Source organism: Cucurbita moschata, unplaced genomic scaffold (genome assembly GCF_002738365.1).
Source record: "Cucurbita moschata cultivar Rifu unplaced genomic scaffold, Cmos_1.0 Cmo_Scf00005, whole genome shotgun sequence".
Lineage (NCBI taxonomy): Eukaryota > Viridiplantae > Streptophyta > Magnoliopsida > Cucurbitales > Cucurbitaceae > Cucurbita > Cucurbita moschata.
In genome coordinates this window covers 5,217,764-5,236,878 of record NW_019268521.1, presented here as the reverse complement: position 1 = coordinate 5,236,878, position 19,115 = coordinate 5,217,764, and the positions used below count along the sequence as shown (strand labels likewise).

The window sequence follows — 19,115 nt, the reverse complement described above, 5'->3', positions numbered from 1 at the left end:
ACCATAATATTTTTGGGTTAAAGATCGTTTGGACGGTTTGGATCATTTATTCAATTTTTTAATATACAGGGGCAATTAAGTAAATTAAAGTGGTTTGGGCTTCATATGTGGTCATCGAGAAAACTGACATTCCTTATGAAATTAGACACGTTGGAAAATATGTAAATGAGCCCACAATCATAGGGCAGGCCCATTTGTTTGACTATAAAATATCTATTGGGCCTGAATAAACCAACTGGACCATGGGGCCCATACACTGATTTCTAGATTCAGCACATAAATAGTTATTGTTTTTATTTTTTATTTTTTTTTATTTCTCAAGTATTTAATTGAATTTGGAATCCGCTTTCCCACAACAATGAAAGATATTGAAATCCTAAAATATAATATATTTTAGGATAAATTAATAAAAATACATTTTAACATTCTTTTTTTTATAAATATTTTTTAATTAAAAAAATACACTCAATAATTTTAAAAGTGAAAGTATTTAAAAAATATCTAATAATATCTTTAAAAAAATGTTGGTAGATAATTTATTAAGTATTAAATAAATGTAAAAAATTTCAAATTTTTTTTTTATAAAAGAGTTTTTATATTTTTGAAACAAATAATTAATATTTGGTAAAAATATTTTAGGATATTTTGTTTAAAATACAAAATTTAAGGTTTTTTTTTTATTAATTTAGCATAGATTTTAATTATTATAAAATTAATCGCCCAATAATAATAATAATAATAAAAAGAAAATGATTAAATAAAAAGGAATGAGGGGAACAATAAGGGTTTCTTGGAGGTCGCGTTTCTCCTCACTCACCCCATTTTCTCTTTGCAGCTGCGAAGAGATACAGCGGGACGCAGGTAGAGATAGAATCCCACTCTGTCTCTATCTCGTCGAAAATAACCTCCAAAATCGAACATCCTCCATCTCAATCCCCTCTCTTTTCTCCGCTTCGAACGATTCCTTCTCTCTCTCTCTAAAGCTTTCTCTCTCCTCATCCCTCTTTGTGAACGCTCATCAACGGATTGCATCGGTAGAGTTATGCAGGCAGATCAGACGGTCATAAGTTTGAGACCAGGTGGTGGCGGTGGCCTTCGCGGAAGCAGATTTTTTACCCCTCGCTTCGATTCCTCCTCCGCTGATTCTTCGTCGCTTCGTCCACATGGCGGTGTTGCTTCAATCCTCAAGGTCGAATTCCATATCTCTTTATTTTACGAAGAGCGTTAGGGATATGGTTTTCGTGATATGTGTTTATGCGTATGGACGATCTTTGGGGCTTTCTTGGTGTATTTGTGTTCTTTATATTTGATTATGGGTGTGCGGATTTGTTTTTATAGATCTGGAATCTATAAAACTTTAATCTTTTTCCTGTTTTGAGGTTGTTTTCACTGTGTGTTTTACTTTCCCGTTGTCGATGTCGCTTGTTTGCAAATACCCCTTGGAGTGAATCAACCTGGTATTATTAGATTTGATGAATGTTTGGTTGTCTTTCGTTATTGGCTGACATTGTTTTGCATTTTGAATGTTAATAATTTTTAGTTGATACAGATTATAGCTTCTAGAATTCCATGTTAATCGTTTTTTTCATGTCTTCTGTAGAGTCATATTGTCCTAATTCTTGTCAGGGCACTCAAGTACGCGTACCTGATGTAAATATGGACATAGAATATTATGTAGGATTTTAGGTGGGCATAGCTTGAGTTAACCATGCCCATAAAGAACCTACATTACATATGGATTTACTAAATTTCTTTCAGCGGGATGATAGGATATGGGGCTTTGATTTCAATCAGGAATAGTTTTGTATGTTGATGGATTGGATCAAAAACACAATTTTTTTGTAGTGTAGTTCTTGAAATGCGTAGAATATTTAATCAAATAATTTACGAGTAAAAAATTATATTTAATTAACTTTGCATCATGGGTTTGATTGGTAATCAAAAGTGAGAATTGTATTTTAGATACCTTTGAGGTCATGCATTCAAAGTTCAAACCATGACGATGGCCATTTTATGAGTGTTTTATGGTTTATTTCCAAATGCTATACAGTCAGGTTGTGGTTCAAATTAGTTGGGGGGTGCATAAGCTGGTGTAAGCACTCGTGATTATAAAAAAAAATCAGGCACGAGAATTTCTCTGTATATCTTTACAAAAGTGCGAAGTCTAGTAGTCCATTTTGTGTCATAGGTCTAAGCCAATCTCTTATTCTTACAATTTTCATATTTTGTATAATAGTCTATCAATTCTAATGATTATATACTGTATACTTGTTTCAGGCCGGTGATCTACGGTTCGAAGGTCGTGAGCGAATCCAGTACACTCGAGACCAGCTTCTGCAGCTTAGGGAGGTACTTGTTCATTTTTCTGTCCCCAAACCTCATATAGTTAGATTGGCTGATGCTTTTTATGGGTGAAGATTAAAATCATATTTTTTTAATGTCATATTTAATTATATCTGTGGCATTGTCTCGGTCATAATTATCATCTTATTCATTGTTCACATGTATAGATAAGTCGACTAACATATTTTTCTTCTCAGGTTGCAACAGTCTCTGAGGATATCATGAAGATCAAACTAGAAGTTGAGACTGAGATACTTGGGGAGGATCAAACATGGGCTCGTGCTGAAAGCAATGTAAGTTTATTGTTTTTGTATTTCATAACATTCAGTTGGTAGAAATCGATTTTTCCTTTTCTATGCATTTGGTATCGATCTGTTCATGGATTTACTGATCTTACATCATAATCATCCATGAATCATTCCCTTACATCATACTTTTCCGAACACGCACACATGCATATGCTCTTACATCCTCATTCAAACTTTAATTACACGTGTTCCTATTCTCTTCAGCAGCAATCACAATCTCAAGGCCGTTACTTTGAGCCGGACAGTCGAGATTGGCGTGGTCGATCAGGACAGTTACCCACCACAGAGGAAGGATCTTGGGAGGCAATTCGCGACAACAAGGACTTGACAGGACAATCTTTGCAAGACTCAAATAATAGGACTCAAGTTTCTGGTAACCAAGGGGTAATAACTTCCCATCAGTTTACTTGATCTATTTGAGGTTAATCATTGAAATCATATGAATGCAATTATATTTTTTATTTTTCATTTTTTTAAGTAGGGGAGATATCAGTTTGTTACTATATGTACCAATTATCGTACTTGGGTATCCCTTTCTGAATATTTAGACGTAAAGGTGTATTATGGGATCCTCCATCTATTCCATTCATGGAAGTTTTACGTTTCACTTCCAGCTTTTGAATGAGCCCCTTCACCCATTGATGTATTTCTGCTGGCTCTGGCATTGTTCTTATTTTTCTGTGCCAACAGGTGGGTACTGCAGCTGCTCTTATCAAGGCTGAAGTTCCTTGGTCAGTTAGAAGAGGTAATATCTCAGAAAAGGATCGTGTTTTGAAGACAGTAAAAGGGTAACTATCATTCCCCCAATTTATTATTTCATATATTTCGTTAAACGTTGGAAATAAAGATAGTATTGCCTCTTCCTTATTTGCAGTATACTCAATAAATTGACTCCAGAAAAGTTTGACGTACTCAAAGGTCAATTGATTGACTCTGGAATTACATCTGCTGATATTTTGAAGGTACCTACTATTGCGTCTAGTGTATCTTTTTTTTCCTGATTTGATACACTTTGTTAGATGATGGACTAACATGATTGAAGGTATGGAATATAGGATGTTATTTCACTTATATTTGAGAAGGCCGTGTATGAGCCCACATTTTGCCCTATGTATGCACTTCTGTGCTCCGACCTTAATGAGAAGCTTCCTTCATTTACATCTGATGTGCCTGGGGAGAAAGATATCACTTTTAAACGAGTTCTCTTAAATATTTGCCAAGAAGCGTTTGAAGGTGCTGATAACCTGAGGGCAGAAATCAGGCAGATGACTAATCCTGATCAGGAAATGGAAAGAAGAGATAAAGAAAGAATGGTTAAGCTTCGAACTCTAGGAAACATTCGCCTGATAGGTGAGCTTCTGAAACAGAAGATGGTGCCTGAAAAGATTGTTCACCATATTGTTCTGGTAAGCATCAGTACTGATCCACTTACATTTTTTTTTTTTTTTTGGTTTTGTTTTTCATTGTGAATGGCCTTTGGTGTTAATTTGATTCTTTTAACATTTCAGGAACTGTTGGGGCCTGACCCCAAAATATGCCCTGCTGAGGAGAATGTTGAGGCTATTAGTCATTTTTTCAACACAATAGGTAAGCAACTGGATGAGAGCCCAAAATCTCGGCGAGTCAATGATTTGTATTTCAGCCGATTGAAGGAGCTCACTGCAAACACCCAACTAGCACCTAGGTTGAGATTTATGGTCCGTGATGTTCTTGATTTACGGGCCAATAAATGGGTACCTAGACGTGAAGAGGTGAATATTTTTTTTTACTGGTTTCAATTTCTTTGTTCGAGTTACTTTGTATGGTGCGCTTATCTTGGTCTTTCTGCAGTTCCTTATTCCTGTAGGCCTTGGTATAATATTGGTGGCTACCATTGGTTATAATATATATTATGCATCAAACTAATTCAATGTTATTTTAGGCAAAAATCCTGAGGACCAATTTGCTGAGCCTTCTGTTTGCTCCTTTTTCGTCGTTTATGATAGCTTCTAGTATTGAAGGAATAAAAAAGCGGTTGTGTGTGTGGCAAGAAAGCGGCTGTTTATTTTTGTGACATAACTTTTGTCATGCCTGTCAACCTACAAATCTGATGGCTCGTTTTTCGGGTGCAGGTGAAAGCAAAAACCATCACTGAAATTCATTCTGAGGCTGAAAAGAATTTAGGGCTTCGTCCGGGTTCGACTGCAATGATGAGAAATGGCCGTAATGCTGAGGCACTTGGGGGTCCTGGTGGTTTTCCTGTTGCTGGACCTGGGTTTGGGGGTATGATGCCTGGAATGCCTGGAACCAGGAAAATGCCTGGTATGCCTGGACTTGATTCAGACAATTGGGAGGTTCCTAGATCCCGATCAATGACAAGGGGCGAAAGCGGAGGTCATACTCAGGCTTCTTCGCGTGTCCAGTCATCACTAGTTGGCAAAACATCTTCCATTAATTCTAAATATTTACCTCAGGGAAGTGGTGGTGTAATAACTGGGAAAACAAGTGCTTTGCTACAGGGTAGCGCTGCTGCATCTCCTGCCCGACCAAGTTTCGTGCCTGGAACACAGCCTGTCGCCCACAACCCTAAACCAGTTGCATCAGTCATACCTTCTCCTCAGAAGCCTACAGCTCCTTCTGTAGTATCCAATTCTGCTGATCTTCACAAGAAAACCGTTTCGCTGCTCGAGGAATACTTCAGCGTACGGATTCTTGCTGAAGCTCTACAGTGTGTAGAGGAGCTGAAAGCCCCAGCTTATCACCCAGAGGTTGTTAAAGAATCCCTTATCATAGCACTTGAAAAGATTCCACCATGTGTAGATCCAGTTGTTAAGCTTCTTGAGCACTTGCTCCACAAGAATGTCTTTACTGCAAAGGATATTGGCACGGGGTGCCTTCTATATGGGTCATTGATGGATGATATCGCCATCGATCTACCGAAGGCACCAAACAATTTCGGTGAGATTCTCGGGAAGCTAATATTGATCGGGGGCCTGGATTTTGCGGTCGTGAAGGAGATTCTTAAGAAGATGGAAGATAACTACTTCCAGAAATCCATTTTTGGTGGTGCTATGAAGAGCCTCAACTCTAGCCCTTCTGGAGAGGGAATTCTGGCAACTCAAAGTGCTGAGATCCAGGCATGTGAAACTTTACTTGCATGAATCGAGTCACGTGGGATTGATTTCCCTTTACGTTTTTGATAAAAAAAATTTCATTCCATGTTTACGTTCCCATTGCAAAAGACAAATAACTGATCATTTATATTGAGTTGTATATTTCTTCTTTTTTTGGGTCATATCAAGTATCAACTTTGTTGAGTAATTAGGAGCAAAAGTTTCTTGTGCTTCTCTCGCCCGCTCAGCTCATCGAAGACGTCTCGGGTGGCTTGAGAATAACAGGAATTCATGATGGGTCCAGTTACATTAGATTTTGAAGTTATATGATGTACCAAATACATTGCTTGTTGTACTTTAGCCCTTATGTGGCCCCTCAGTTTTCACCTTAATAATCTCTGTTTTGCTGTTTCCTTTCCTCCTTTTGTTCCTTTTTCAGTTCGCCTATTGAATGAATATTATAATGAAAGGTTCATCGTTTTGGATGGCATCTGAGGACTTGCTTTGAATTTTGATTTCTTTTTCCAAGTAGGTTCGATTATCATTTTAGTTTATGTAATTTGTGTTGGATTTTAATTTGTTCTTAATCAGTCTCTGTTTTGTTATAATATTTTCGAAAATATCTTAAAACTGCTTTTAATTAGTATAACTATACTCTTAAAACTACTTAAGAAAAAAAAAAGCATGATTTTGTAAGAGATAATGATATGAATGTGTGATACACCAGACTTGCATGTTTATAATATAAGTTCAGCGAACCACAAATCCCGAATAGAGTTTTAAGAAATCATACTTATCCACTATATATGTTATAGTAATAACTAAACAACGTAAAGTTCAAATATCAACATTTACGGGTCACAATACATTCCTAACCTTAGTTACAAATGTCAAACATTCTAATATTTATGAGTTCAACCTTAATTTCGGGTTTGTTGGGTTGACTCGACAAAAAAGAAGAGTAAACCTATGAACTAACCGAAATATTCAATTTCTAAAATTTTAATCCAACTCAAACTGGAGAGAAAAAAAAAAAAATATATCAAACTCAACCTAACTTTTATAGTTTGAGTTGGGTAGTTCAAGTTGGTTGAGTTCTCGAGTCATTTGGACACCCTTTAGTGGAATTTTCACGCCTTCATTGAATTTAAACTATAACTGCCAAATACTTGTAGCTCCCAATAATTTCCAGGATCAGTGCAACTTGATGATCATGCTAAGGTGCTTTTGGTACGATTGATTTCCTCTAAGTTGTACATTTTCCCCTTCCCTTCTTTTTGCTTATGAGAGGGAACATTTGTATAACCTAATTTAATCCTTAAAGATTTATACAGTTTATGATGTTACGATATATAGATATATGCTATAGTTTATGTCAGAAATAATGTTCTCCAACAGTCACTAATCAAGGTCTGCTCTAAAAAGCCAGACTTTGAAGCAACCAAAATGGGCAAGAAAACAGATAAGTGCCATCACTTGTATTCCTGAATCTTAAAGAACCCTCTTCAAATATGTACAATTTGTACTCTCCATAGTATGCATGATATTTCAAGATGGATTAGGGAGCTGTGCGTACGTACCGTCGTTGGGGTTGCAGCCATCGACCATCATGTTCTTGTAGACTGTATAAGCATGCTCGGGGTTCCCCGACACGCTGTACCCTCGAATGAGAGCGTTATAAGTAAAAACATCTGGTTCTAGCCCTGCAAGTTGAAGCTCTTCATACATCCTCTCGGCTTCTTCCACCATTCCAGCAAGCCCAAGATAAAGCAACATTGCATTATATGTGTGCAGGTCAGGAACAATGCCTCTCTCTCGCATTTCGCTGTATAAAGCGAGCGCTTCCTCCATCCTCTGCGATTTTCCTAGACCGTTTATTATACGATTATAAGCGATAAAGTCGGGATCAAGACCGGATGATTTCAGCTCCTCGAAATAGTATAAGGCTTCATCTACTCTTCCAGCAAGGCAAAGGCATTCTACCAGAATGGTGTATGACTTCAAGTCTGGCCTTACACCCTCCTTCACCATCCTTTTAAACAAGTGATGAGCGATGTCTATGTCACCTGTTTTCCCATATCCATTTATCAGAATGTTGAATATTGCACAGTTTGGCTTGCATCCATAGTCCGGCATCTCTTCGAAGAGCTGCATCGCTTCCTCTAAGCGCCCCGCTTTTGCTAGTCCGTCGAGCAGAGGGCCGTACGTACAAGGAGTGGGGCAGAAATCACTACTAACAAGATCATAGTAAAAATCTAAAGCTTTATCCAAGTTATTAGATTTTGCAAGGCTGGAGATAACGATGTTGTAAGTTATGACGTTTGGCTTGCATTTCCTCGAAACCATCTCATTGTACAGTTCAAAAAGTTCGGCGATCTTCCCCGACTTTCCATGAACATCGAGCAACATGTTGTAGGTAAAAGTATCAGGAGCACAGGCGGCGTTCTTCATATCCTGAAACAGATCCCAGGCCTTTTCGGTGTAATGAACTTCAAGAAGCTCACCTATCAAACAATTATATGATGCCACTGTCGGTTTGATTTCGAGATTCGTCGTGAAGTTCTCAAATATTTGATAAGCATAAAGTGCTCTCTTTTGCTTACACAAAACTCTAATTAGAGGTATCAAGAATGAGTCTTCCCTGCAAATCCCATTCAATACCAATTCTTCAGCAAATATAACAGCCTTGTCTATCTCAGCTTCAACCAAAGTTCCTCCCATTAAATCTTCCCAAAAGGATCGATTTACACGAAACTGGACCTGGTTGATGAAATCCTTTGCAATCTTTATAGCATCCCCTATCCGCCCGCTCTTCACGATACCGGGAAGGAGGGTACATATTGTGACATGATCGGGGTACATTGATTTCTTCAACTGGTGGAAGAACCAGAATGCATAATTTACTCTGTTTTCTTTGATCAGGCCATAAATAACAGTGTTGTATGTCAAGACATCAGGTTTACAGTCCATTTCTGTCATTTTAGAAAACATTTCCAAAGCCAATTCAATCTCGTCGTTTTTGCAAAAGCAATCCAGGAGCGTGTTAAACGATATCGTGTTCGGAGAACACCTTTGCTTAATCATACTTTCGAATAATTCAATGGCTTTCTGGACTCGACCCTCTTTCCCTAATCCAGAGAGTAACGTATTATACGTCACAACTGTTGGAGAAAGCTTCATGTCCTTCATTCTGTCGAACATTTTCCATGCTTCATCAACTCGTCCCGCCTTGTAAAGTGAATCGATCAAAGAGTTAACCACAATCACATCAGGTTCACATCCATTTTTTATCATCTCGAAAAGTAAATTCACGGCGTCGTCTACTTGTCCTACTTTGCTGTAGCACTTCATCATCATGTTATAGGTCACTGAATCTGGAGCAAGACCATTCTCTCTTAGCCCATTGAACATGTTTTTTGCTTCTCTCAACCTCCCCGTTTCAGCAAGGCTATACAACGATGCATTGCACGCTACGATATTTGGAACGATTCCTCTAGCTTTCATCTTCTCAAAGGTCTCAACAGCTTTGCCAGTATCTCCGGACTTTCCAAAATAGTCGATAAAAATAACGTACGTATAAGCAGTCGGCTGAACACCTAAGGATTCCATGGTATCTAAAAGCTTTAGTGCATCCTCAATTCTACCTGCCTTCAGAAGTCCACAAATAAGTGTGTTATAAGTATGAAGATTTGGCAAGATGCCTTGCTTTCTCATGACATCAAAGGTAGCGAACGCCTCATCGAAGTCTCTGGCTTTGCATAAGGTGTCAACGAGAATAGTGAAGGTAACGACATCGGGCATATATCCATCAGCTTCCATCTGACTCCAAAATTCTTTGACAGTGTCCAGATCTCCAAAATCATTGAACTTATCTAACAAAGTAATGTAGATTACTTGATCAGGTTTGTGACCATTAGCTTTCATCTTCACAAACAACTCCTTGGCACTTTCCAACCGTCCTGCATTACAAAGAGCGTCGATGAGGACTGTATACGTAACAAGGTCGGGTCCACAACCTTCCTCGTCCATTCTCCTAAATATCTCATACGCCTCGTCGATTTTCCCAGCCCTCCCTAGCACTCTAATGCATATTGTGTAAGTGTAAACATTTGGTCTTAATCCCAAACTTTCCATCTCCTTCAACAGAACCATTACCGTTTCCGAGTCCCTCTTCTTTCCCAACGCAACCATAAGAGCCGAATACGTCTTCAGGCTCGGCTTAAGCCCTTCTGAAACCATTCTTCTATAAACTTCCAAGGCCTCGCTACAGAATCCTGATTGAATCAACAAATGGATCAATCCGTTGTATGAATATGCATTCAAGACAAATCCAGCTTTTCTCATCTTCTTTAGCGCAATCGTCACCTGCCGAAGCCCACCTCTGATGGAAAGAGCTTTAAAGATAGTCAAATAAGTGCTTAAATCCCTCCTAATAATTTTCTTCTGCATAAATTCAAAAACAGCAGCCATATCCTCCACCTTCTCATGAACTCTCAAGAATTCAAGCATGAAATTGCACGTCTCAGTGGTATGCTGAACACAAGGAAAATCAGGTATAGAGTAAAAATAAGAAAGAGCATGCGTAGTATCCGTCATCGATTTCAAAGCCCGAAGAATTTCCTCTTCGGACACTGGAATTTTCGTCTTCTCTTTTACCGCCACCGTCACTTCCTCCGGATTTTGCAACGCAAACCGGCAAACATTCTTCCGCTTCTTCCTGTGCTTCTTCCAATTCGCCATAGACAAAGTCGCAGTTCGAAAACCCCCCAGATTTTCCGATATCAATCCTCTCGATGATCCACTACAACTAGAAGCGGATATCTGACAATTACTAAAAGCACCATTGCAACAAGTGCTGAACATACTCAAAGAGCTAACGATTACAAGTGACATCAGAACATTTCAATCAACAACATGAATGAAGAAGCTGAGTTCCGAAAGGATTCCGATATTGGATGATTGGATGGTTGAGGAACCTCACTCTCCAGAAAGTTAACCAAGTAAATTACATTTACATTACCTTAAAGCCTTCAGAATAGCATTTTCCGGCTGGATTGGAGATGAGTTCCGAAAGAATTTAGATAGAAGTCGGAAACTGCAAGCCTCAATGGGCTCCTGAGATATGCAACTCCTCTGCGGTTTGGCGCTTTTGGATATTTTGTATTTGTGCGAAGCCTATGGCCATGGTTTTTCATTTCTTCGGGAATGGATGATATTTTTTTTGCTCGGCTGCCCTCCGGACCTAAATTGGAAAAGCCACCTATATATTAATGTATTATAAAATAATTAAATTTCGTGTTTTATAAAACCTAAATTAACAATTTTGCATTTTATCTTAAAAAATATATATTTTCAAAGATTCAAATTTTTTAATAATACTCTCACATATTTTAAAAAAATTAAAAAAAAAACTTTCCATAAATAAAAAAAAAAAAAAATATATATATATATAGAAATGCCCGTTACAAAAATATTAATGAACTTTCAAAACCAATCATTTTTAAGAAAAAAATTTTAAAAAAATACAATAAGAATAATGTTTTTTTTTTTTGAAAGTGTGGTATTGTTAAAAATTTTGAAATTTAAAATATTTTTTAGACAAAGAAAAAAAAATCAATGTTTATTTTAATTAATTTAACATTTTATAATAATAATAATTTTTTTTTGTGTAAAATATATTTGTAAATTTGGAAAAAAAATGTGAAAAAGATACAAGAATAATTAAACAAATAAAATCTTTTGAATAATTGAACGAATTAAGAATATGAAAGTACATTTTTATTTTGTATAATTTAACCTTTTTTTTTTTCCAAATAATTGAACGAAAAAACAGAAAAATCTCCACATGGAGATCGGCGGTGCATCGAACCAAACTGCCGCCATAAACCTCCTCCAGTCGTAACCCAAAAGCCCTACCCGTCCACTTTCCCCTCGACAATTCAACGACGACGGTACGAGCTCCCCTCCGCCGTCGCCATCCCAAATCATCTCCTTTTCAAGGATTTGAATCTCGTCTCTTCGGTTTCTGTGAGTGCTCGTGAGAGAGACGGAGTTCAAAATTGGGGGCAAATATGGAGGGAGGTGTTCGAGATTCCGCCGTGGTGCCGGAGAAAGTGATGGATTCAGTGAAGACGACATTGGAAAATGTAGAACAAGTCCAAACTCACCTTATTTCCCTCCTGTCTATCGCCGAGCCGGAAGTCCTTGCCCAAATGCAGCCTCTCCAACGAGCTCAGTCTATGCTTTTGCTTGCTAGAGTCACTACCACGCTCTTCGCATGTAAAATACGAATAGTTCTTGATTTTTTCTTTCTCTATTATTTTGGATTATGGAGGCGAAATCTTTGTTTGATTTGGTGTTTTGCAGTGAAGGTGAGGTGTAGCGGAGTTCACCCCGATGATCATCCTATCAACACAGAGCTTGTAATTATCCTCATTCCTTGAATCTGGTGATTATTCTTCCATTGTTTTTTTTTTTTAAATCGTTCTTATGTTCTTGTTATGCATGTAGGAGAGATTAAGCTTGTATGAAGACAAACTAGAACGGTTCATAGGCTTGAGTAAAGGTATTGTTTCTTTGTTATTCATACGTCCTTTCATGTTTGATTGATAATTTTGCATTCAAATTTGTTCATGAAGAACCATTGAAGCGTTCCACTACCTTGAACTATCAAGCAGCTACTCGCTTCATTGAACATTCTCTACCCGATCTAACCCAAGGTTAGCTGAATTTGTTTGCTTTTTTTGTGTTGGGGAGGGGATTTCTGTTCTTGATTCCCTTTGATCAAGGAAATATTTCAATACTTTTAGATCAAAAGCAGAGTATGAGGGATATTAGTAGGGGGAAGGGGCCAAAAATGCAGCAATTAGAGAGGAACTTACAAAAGAAGAGGAAGTATCAGTCTTCTGAAAAACAATCTGTTCAAATTGCTGCTAAGGAATTTCTTGAGAAAGCTGCACGTGAGCTTCTTGGTGATAGTAATGGAGGTTTGCAAGGACCATTATGTGGGGTTGCTTCAGATGATGAACTGCAGGAGGCCTGAATTCCCTTCCACTTTGGTACTTGTTTTTGCGTCCTTTCTTAATAAACACAAGCTTTTCAATGAATAATTTTGATGTTCTTAATAAATGTTGCCATTTTAGTTCTATTGCTCATTCTTGATTGAATGATTTTTGTTCAATCCATGGAAGTATGAACTTTCCTTCATGTTTTAACACTTCCTCACCTTTACATCTTTCAGGAGTATCAAAGCCAGATTCACTTGTGCTCTTAATGATCCCAACTCTTGAAGAATTGGTCCATTTTGAGGTTGGATTTGGATCTCCTTGGGGCATTAAATTGTTTTCCCTTTACTTTAGAAGTCTTTATATATATGCATTGGGAGTTTCAGCCCCATCATGAGCTAGTTGCTATAAGGACAGGACCTGGTTGGGATTTTGGCACTCTACTCTCTCTCTCTCTCATGGGCTGTTTTTGCTGGTTGTTTCCACCCCAAAATTTGGTTTTTTGAACTAGTGGGATCATATGAACAAGACATGATCTAGCCTACTTTGGTAGCTGACTTTTTAGATTTTTTTTTATCTGTATATCAGTGGTCATCTTGTTACTTTGATTTGCCTTTTTGCCATAAATTAATAATAGTATGATCGTTGTGATAACCTACATCCGATAATCTTGTTCTGTGTTTATTTATGAGCTCTGTTAAATTTATTGTTTTGATCAACTACCAAGCTACCATTGAGCCACGATCGGATGAGACTACAACAGAGCTCGGGGCTAACGGAGCTGCCACCACCGGAGAAATACCAGAACTCTCTGTTTCTTCTGCTGCTCACAACAACACTCTGTTCAGACCCGAGCTCGAAGTATGGTTTTTAGCCTTCGTATGTTCTTTACTGGAGATATGACAAGTATTGCAGCTTCCTGTCTTTTCCAAAGAGAACCACCAATACTCTCAAGTTCGAAAACAGCATGACGGTCTAGGCATTCAAAACATTGCGAAACTTATCGAATCCCCTACAGCATTGCCACAATGACCATCGCTCGTCTCTCGGGGCCATCGGGTACCTCACCTATACACCCTGAAAAATCCCTAATCCTCTGCAAAATTCGTCACTAGAATGTCGCTGAACCTTGAGACTTCTCGTCCCATGCCTTGGTTCAGATCACCCAACCCGTTTCCTTCATTTACAAACTTGATACAAAAATGTGGAAGTCAAAGCATATAGAAGATGCCTTCCAGATCAAAAATGGAAAGAAAGAAAATGAGGTTCTATTGATAACGTTTATTCATTCTAAAGAAGAATCTGACAAAGAAGAAGAAGAAGAAGAAAAAAGATCTACACGCGTTTTCTTTCAAAAGATGGAAAATCCTTTGTCAATATGAAGGTAGATAACAGAAGCCCTGAGAACAAATGATCTGGCTATAGCAACAGAATTGTCATCATTCAAAATTGAGTACAACAGGCTACATTTGAAGGCATCAAAGTAATACTTCAATTTTAAAATCTTAGAAGAATATAATTTCAGCATCCTGCAAAAGTAAATGGAGCAAAATAATGGTCGACAACGATCTGGTTCAAGTTCATTAATCGATCTTCACTGATGAGTAGATGAGCCTTGTGAACCAAAAGCACGCGTAGAAGCCAATGGTACCAGTAAGCACAAAGAATGCGTACGAGACGATCAGCATATATCCAAAGTACAATATTCCAGATACCAACTTCGTGATTTCAAGCTTCGTGAAGAAGTAGAAGGCGGAATAGAGGAAGAGGTAGAGGGCAGATGAGCCTGAGGTCAAGTAAGATCTCCACCACCATAAGTAATCTTCGCTGCACAACTGGAAGTAGCAGAGCACGATGGTGATTTCAGCGCAAGTGATGAGGAGGATAATGAAAACCAAGAAGAGGAAGCCGAAAATGTAGTAGAACTGATTTAGCCAAATTGAGGTAAGGATGAAGAAGAGTTCAATGAAAACGGCACCAAAGGGGAGGATTCCCCCGATAAGAACTGAGAAGGCTGGGTGCATGTACCAAGCTTGCTCTGGGATCTGCCTGGGGATCTTGTTTGTCTTCACTGGATCTTCAATGGCTGGCTTCCTGAACCCGACATAGCTGCCCACAAAGACAAGGGGGACCGAGATTCCGAACCATAAAAAGACTAGAGCAAACATTGTTCCAAAGGGCACAGCTCCGGATGATTTTTGTCCCCAAATCAAGGCATTTAAAACGAAGAACAGAGCGAATATGGTCGCAGGGAAGATGACTGCGGTATTCAGGGCAATCTTCTTCCACTCTGTACCCTTGAACATTTTGTACAGACGAGCTGAGGCAAAACCAGCAAAAAGACCCATGAAGACCCAGAGCAAGAGCATGGCCGTCATAAGTCCACCTCTGTTTGAAGGGGAGAGGAATCCAAGGATGGCGAACATCATTGTTACAACAACCATTCCCAAGAACTGAACTCCCGTTCCAACGTACACGCATAGTAGATCTGAATTCTTAGGAGGCCTGAAAACATCCCCATGAACAAGCTTCCATCCCGTCTCTTCCTGTGCTTCTTCCAGGGTTTCAAGCTCGTTGTATTTCGAAATATCACGGTATAATGTACGGAGCATAATCATTGCAACCATGCCGGAGAGGAAAAGAACAATCATCAATGAATTGACGATTGAGAACCAATGGATTTGATCGTCGCTCATCAAAAGATACGCATCCCATCTAGAAGCCCACTTCACTTCACTCTCCTAAAGGAAATAAAAAGTAGCCCGTAAATCTAGACATGAGTTCATGGCCTAGTAAGTTTAGCCTAAATATCCTTGACATCCTATAGATGAGAAAAGGACATGGCAGTGAGAAAATAAAAATCTAATTCAATGGGTGTTCTGGTCCCTCAAAATGAATTACGTGTACCTAGCGACAGAAAGCGGCTAATAAAGGTTATAGCACTAAAAAATCTGCAAGCGCACCTGAAATTCAACATCATAAGTAAATATGATCTCCTTTCCCTCCTCGACCTCCTGCGGTGAGTTGGAATTAACAACCATGTGTTTTGCATGGGGGTCGCAGGTTGTGAGCCGAGTATTCTTATCGTTCCAGTTCCCTTCGTATTCATGCTTGACGCTGAACGCAACAAAACACCGTAAGCAGGTTGCATTACAAACTACTACTAAACCTGGAAAATCAAAAGCTTGATGCTCGAGTCGAATGGATGGAGTAATAACCTGTATGGTTTGACCTCAAATCCCACGATTCTTGCAGAATCAGTTTGCATGTCTTTATGATATCTGACTGTAAATGCAAGATGGTTATGGATAAAGTACTTCTCATCTTTGCTCTGTACAAAATTATAAAATAAATTAACATCAATTTTGTGTAAATATGAACGTCAATTTTCTGATGAAAAAATAAAGAACTTGCCGCTGTATATTGGCCTTTAAGCCCAACATGATAACCCATTTGGTAAACAGGTGACTCTTGGTCCTGCCTTTGAATGGGAAAAACCAGGGGAAGGTTATCCAGGATCCTGTCACATAAACGGCAGATTCAAGATGCGAAACCCCAAAGCGATCAATAAACAACAGAAGACAATAATATGCTTTTCAGACAACAATATGGTTTTCTTCCCCTGAGAGAAATGTCGTACATGTTGACCCGATATTCATCATTGATCTTCTCTTTGAACTCCTTTGCTTCTTTAGTATCGAGTTTAATCCGACCAACAATACTACACATCTGAGGCTCCCGCATTTTAAACTGCAAAAAGTTCCAAATCCAATAGGGTCAAGATATTAACTATGGCAAACAGAAGGGAAGTTTCCTATGCTCAGGTAAATCGTAACTCACCACATAGGGGGAATTTTCAATTCTGTCGCCTCGAAGAACTTCACCCAGGTTCTCTGCGCTGTCCAGAATCTTTTCTGGACGACTAAATGGGAGTGAATAATACGAGTAAGGGAGCTGAGTCTTGATTGATGTCAGTTTGTTTACTTTCACTTTCAATTCATCTCCCTGCATCCAAACATGATACCACAATGATCTCTTAGATCAGAAACGCACTATGACGAAGGTATTATGCCACTCGCACACACAAGATTTTATTCTTGAGATATTTTTACAACTCAAGCAAAACAATAGCAAAATCCAACATAATATGTAAACATTATATGCGACATAAGAATTGAGAGTGAAAACGCAGTGTCTTCATCCCTCCAAAGAGCATCTAGAATCAATAGTTCTAGCTGACTTACACCCTCACCATCCCCCACACTGCATTTAATAACAACATTTGTTCCACAAAAAGAGTAAGAACTCGAAGGGGAGAGATTTACCCACTGGGAATGCTTCGTATTCCCTACGATTCATACAAATTTACAAAACAAAAGTTGAATCTAGGAGTAAGCGTCCTCTAATCCGTAACATAAATTTTCTACATCACATGACACTTGCATTTTGGTACGATGCACTCAAAATTTCCACACAAACAATCCCCGGTCAAGATTGAGGTGATCTACCACGATGCAAAAACTACAAATAACAACAAACAACAAAACGAGATTTCCAGATCTAGATTCCATCACACTCATCCCATTCCACACACTACCCGCGTAATTCCAGCAGCTCCCAACATCAACCACAGATCCGACGATACAACACGGATCAAGCAGCAATTACACCCTCCAATCCAGAAAAACCACAACAACGCAAACAATGAACATAAACAAGTCACAAACAAGTCACAAACAAGCGTATTCGCGACAACTAACCTTCTCGAAGTCCTCGGGGGCAACACCAGGAAGGTAGAAAGAGTTAACTCCATGAATCAAGAACAAGAGAACAGCAGCAATGAAGAAGTTCCGGATCGATGGAGATCTCGGAGTCGCCATAGCGAAGGACAGAAGAAATGGGAGAGTAGGGAACGAAGACGCAATAGATCCAAGAGGGGAGGATTTAATCTCTGCCTGTACATATGAGGGAAATGGGAAAGGAAGAAAATAGAGTGCAAAATCAATCAGATAGTGGCAGTACACCAGATTACTACCTCCCATCCTTTCGTGATTGTTACGGTGACGTTTTACCAATACGACCTGATCTTGCCACGTCATCATTCAGAAACAATCACGACCGTACAATTTCCTTTTTGCTTTTTTTTTATTTTATTTATTTAATGAAAATTGGTAGTATTTAAATCCATTGAATTTTTGGTGTGGAGATTGCGTGATTAGCATCCGAGTTTTCCCGGCTAATAATCTGTCAAAACACTTAATTAAAAATATTATTCCAAGAAAAATTCAGTAAATAATTTTAGGAAACACGTGCAAAAACCTTCAAAATTACACTTTTCTTTTTCGGTTTAAGCGTAGATTGGTTGTTAAGTTTCATTGGTCTTTTTTTATTTTATTTTATTTTTCACCATTTATTTTTAGATTTTTCATTTGATTTGGTCTTGAACAAATTCTTATATATATGTAACCGTCTGTCGTAGAATATAAGCATTTTAAAAATATATTGAGAAATAAATATTATGTGGTAAAATAAATAGTAATATCTAAAATAATTAATTATTTTGAAATTTTGAAAGAAAAATAAATTTTAAACCATCAAATTATGTAAAATAAATATTTTAAAATTTTAATGAACTGTCGATTTTTTTTTAAGAACGTTTTTATTTATGGTTTCACGTTTCTTGTTCCTAGTTTTTTAAGAACACAAGCGTCTAATTAAGGATCTTATTTATTATTATTATAATTATTATGTTGTAAATATTTTAAAATTTTGTGCGTAAAATTTTAATTTTATCCCATTAAATTATAAACCAAGTGTTTTAATTTGAGTTTAGTTCAATCACGAATTAACTATAAAAACTAATAAAATTTTAGTTTTATTAAATACGTATGAAAATATTTTTCTTTAATGCTTTTCGAAACAAAACTTACCAAATATTTAAATTGAAAATAAAAAATTTAAACGACATACTAAAATTACAATACTAATATGTGTTTCATGTATAATTTAATGAAATTAAAAGACGTTTCCACACATCCTTGTAACATAATCACGTTACATATTTGTTTTGAATAGCTAAGAGTGAAGATCGACCAACAAAAGCTATTTTTACTTTCAAATTTATTTAGCTATAATTATCCATTTATTTAAATATTTTTAACAATAATTTCGTTTGATACCTATGTAAACGATTGGCTGTCATAATTTGTCTTATAACTTATATTATATATAAATATAGTAGTTAATTCGATTTAAAAAATAATAATGATCATATTCATTCCAGTACATTATTTTATTATTGAATAATAATAATAATTAAAAAAAAAAACATCCAAAAGGACTGCAATCAAGTGTATATTATTTTTTAT

The 19,115-nt window shown here is 37.5% G+C and overlaps 4 protein-coding genes and 1 non-coding gene across 6 annotated transcripts; 3 read left to right on the top strand and 2 right to left on the bottom strand.

Annotated features, from left to right (window-relative positions):
• Positions 1-780: 780 nt before the first annotated feature.
• LOC111443046 (eukaryotic translation initiation factor-like) lies at positions 781-6,160 on the top strand. 2 transcript variants are annotated; one of them, XM_023080653.1, is made up of 9 exons: positions 781-1,189; positions 2,278-2,349; positions 2,541-2,636; positions 2,859-3,035; positions 3,342-3,439; positions 3,526-3,613; positions 3,707-4,057; positions 4,160-4,402; positions 4,763-6,160. In XM_023080653.1, the coding sequence occupies exons 1-9, from the start codon at positions 1,043-1,045 to the stop codon at positions 5,789-5,791; spliced, it is 2,301 nt and encodes a 766-aa protein (XP_022936421.1). In that variant the 5' UTR covers positions 781-1,042; the 3' UTR covers positions 5,792-6,160. The 2 variants fall into 2 exon arrangements, with proteins under 2 accessions (XP_022936421.1, XP_022936420.1); XM_023080652.1 differs by having other exon boundaries at positions 2,856-3,035.
• Positions 1,631-1,736, top strand: LOC111443726. Its single transcript, XR_002710561.1, has one exon. It is a non-coding gene; the product is annotated as a small nucleolar RNA snoR103 (small nucleolar RNA).
• Positions 6,161-7,077: 917 nt separating the features above from the next.
• LOC111443588 (pentatricopeptide repeat-containing protein At4g31850, chloroplastic) lies at positions 7,078-10,975 on the bottom strand. Its single transcript, XM_023081469.1, has one exon. It carries the CDS (start codon positions 10,634-10,636, stop codon positions 7,292-7,294), a length of 3,345 nt encoding a protein of 1,114 aa, XP_022937237.1. The 5' UTR covers positions 10,637-10,975; the 3' UTR covers positions 7,078-7,291.
• A 588-nt stretch (positions 10,976-11,563) lies between these two features.
• On the top strand, positions 11,564-13,405 carry LOC111442695 (nuclear nucleic acid-binding protein C1D-like). Its single transcript, XM_023080169.1, has 6 exons — positions 11,564-12,022; positions 12,110-12,165; positions 12,254-12,308; positions 12,382-12,462; positions 12,553-12,801; positions 12,984-13,405. The coding sequence occupies exons 1-5, from the start codon at positions 11,815-11,817 to the stop codon at positions 12,783-12,785; spliced, it is 633 nt and encodes a 210-aa protein (XP_022935937.1). The 5' UTR covers positions 11,564-11,814; the 3' UTR covers positions 12,786-12,801; positions 12,984-13,405.
• Positions 13,406-14,091: 686 nt separating this feature from the next.
• Positions 14,092-17,709, bottom strand: LOC111442693 (transmembrane 9 superfamily member 8-like). The gene is made up of 7 exons (XM_023080167.1): positions 17,508-17,709; positions 16,588-16,752; positions 16,388-16,497; positions 16,162-16,267; positions 15,966-16,078; positions 15,711-15,864; positions 14,092-15,488 (listed from the first exon to the last, which is right to left on the bottom strand). The coding sequence occupies exons 1-7, from the start codon at positions 17,625-17,627 to the stop codon at positions 14,331-14,333; spliced, it is 1,926 nt and encodes a 641-aa protein (XP_022935935.1). The 5' UTR covers positions 17,628-17,709; the 3' UTR covers positions 14,092-14,330.
• Between the last annotated feature and the right edge of the window lie 1,406 nt (positions 17,710-19,115).

Excerpts from the sequence above, each read along its gene's own strand:
- LOC111443046 (XM_023080652.1), top strand. The coding sequence starts at position 1,043 with ATGCAGGCAGATCAGACGGTCATAAGTTTGAGACCAGGTGGTGGCGGT. Across the intron at positions 3,440-3,525 it reads GTTTTGAAGACAGTAAAAGG|TATACTCAATAAATTGACTC; the intron begins GTAACTATCATT and ends CCTTATTTGCAG. Across the intron at positions 3,614-3,706 it reads CATCTGCTGATATTTTGAAG|GATGTTATTTCACTTATATT; the intron begins GTACCTACTATT and ends TATGGAATATAG.
- LOC111443588 (XM_023081469.1), bottom strand. The coding sequence starts at position 10,636 with ATGTCACTTGTAATCGTTAGCTCTTTGAGTATGTTCAGCACTTGTTGC.
- LOC111442695 (XM_023080169.1), top strand. The coding sequence starts at position 11,815 with ATGGAGGGAGGTGTTCGAGATTCCGCCGTGGTGCCGGAGAAAGTGATG. Across the intron at positions 12,023-12,109 it reads CACTACCACGCTCTTCGCAT|TGAAGGTGAGGTGTAGCGGA; the intron begins GTAAAATACGAA and ends GGTGTTTTGCAG. Across the intron at positions 12,166-12,253 it reads ATCCTATCAACACAGAGCTT|GAGAGATTAAGCTTGTATGA; the intron begins GTAATTATCCTC and ends TTATGCATGTAG.
- LOC111442693 (XM_023080167.1), bottom strand. The coding sequence starts at position 17,627 with ATGGCGACTCCGAGATCTCCATCGATCCGGAACTTCTTCATTGCTGCT. Across the intron at positions 16,079-16,161 it reads TTAAAGGCCAATATACAGCG|AGCAAAGATGAGAAGTACTT; the intron begins GCAAGTTCTTTA and ends AATTTTGTACAG. Across the intron at positions 15,865-15,965 it reads TTTGAGGTCAAACCATACAG|CGTCAAGCATGAATACGAAG; the intron begins GTTATTACTCCA and ends TGTTGCGTTCAG.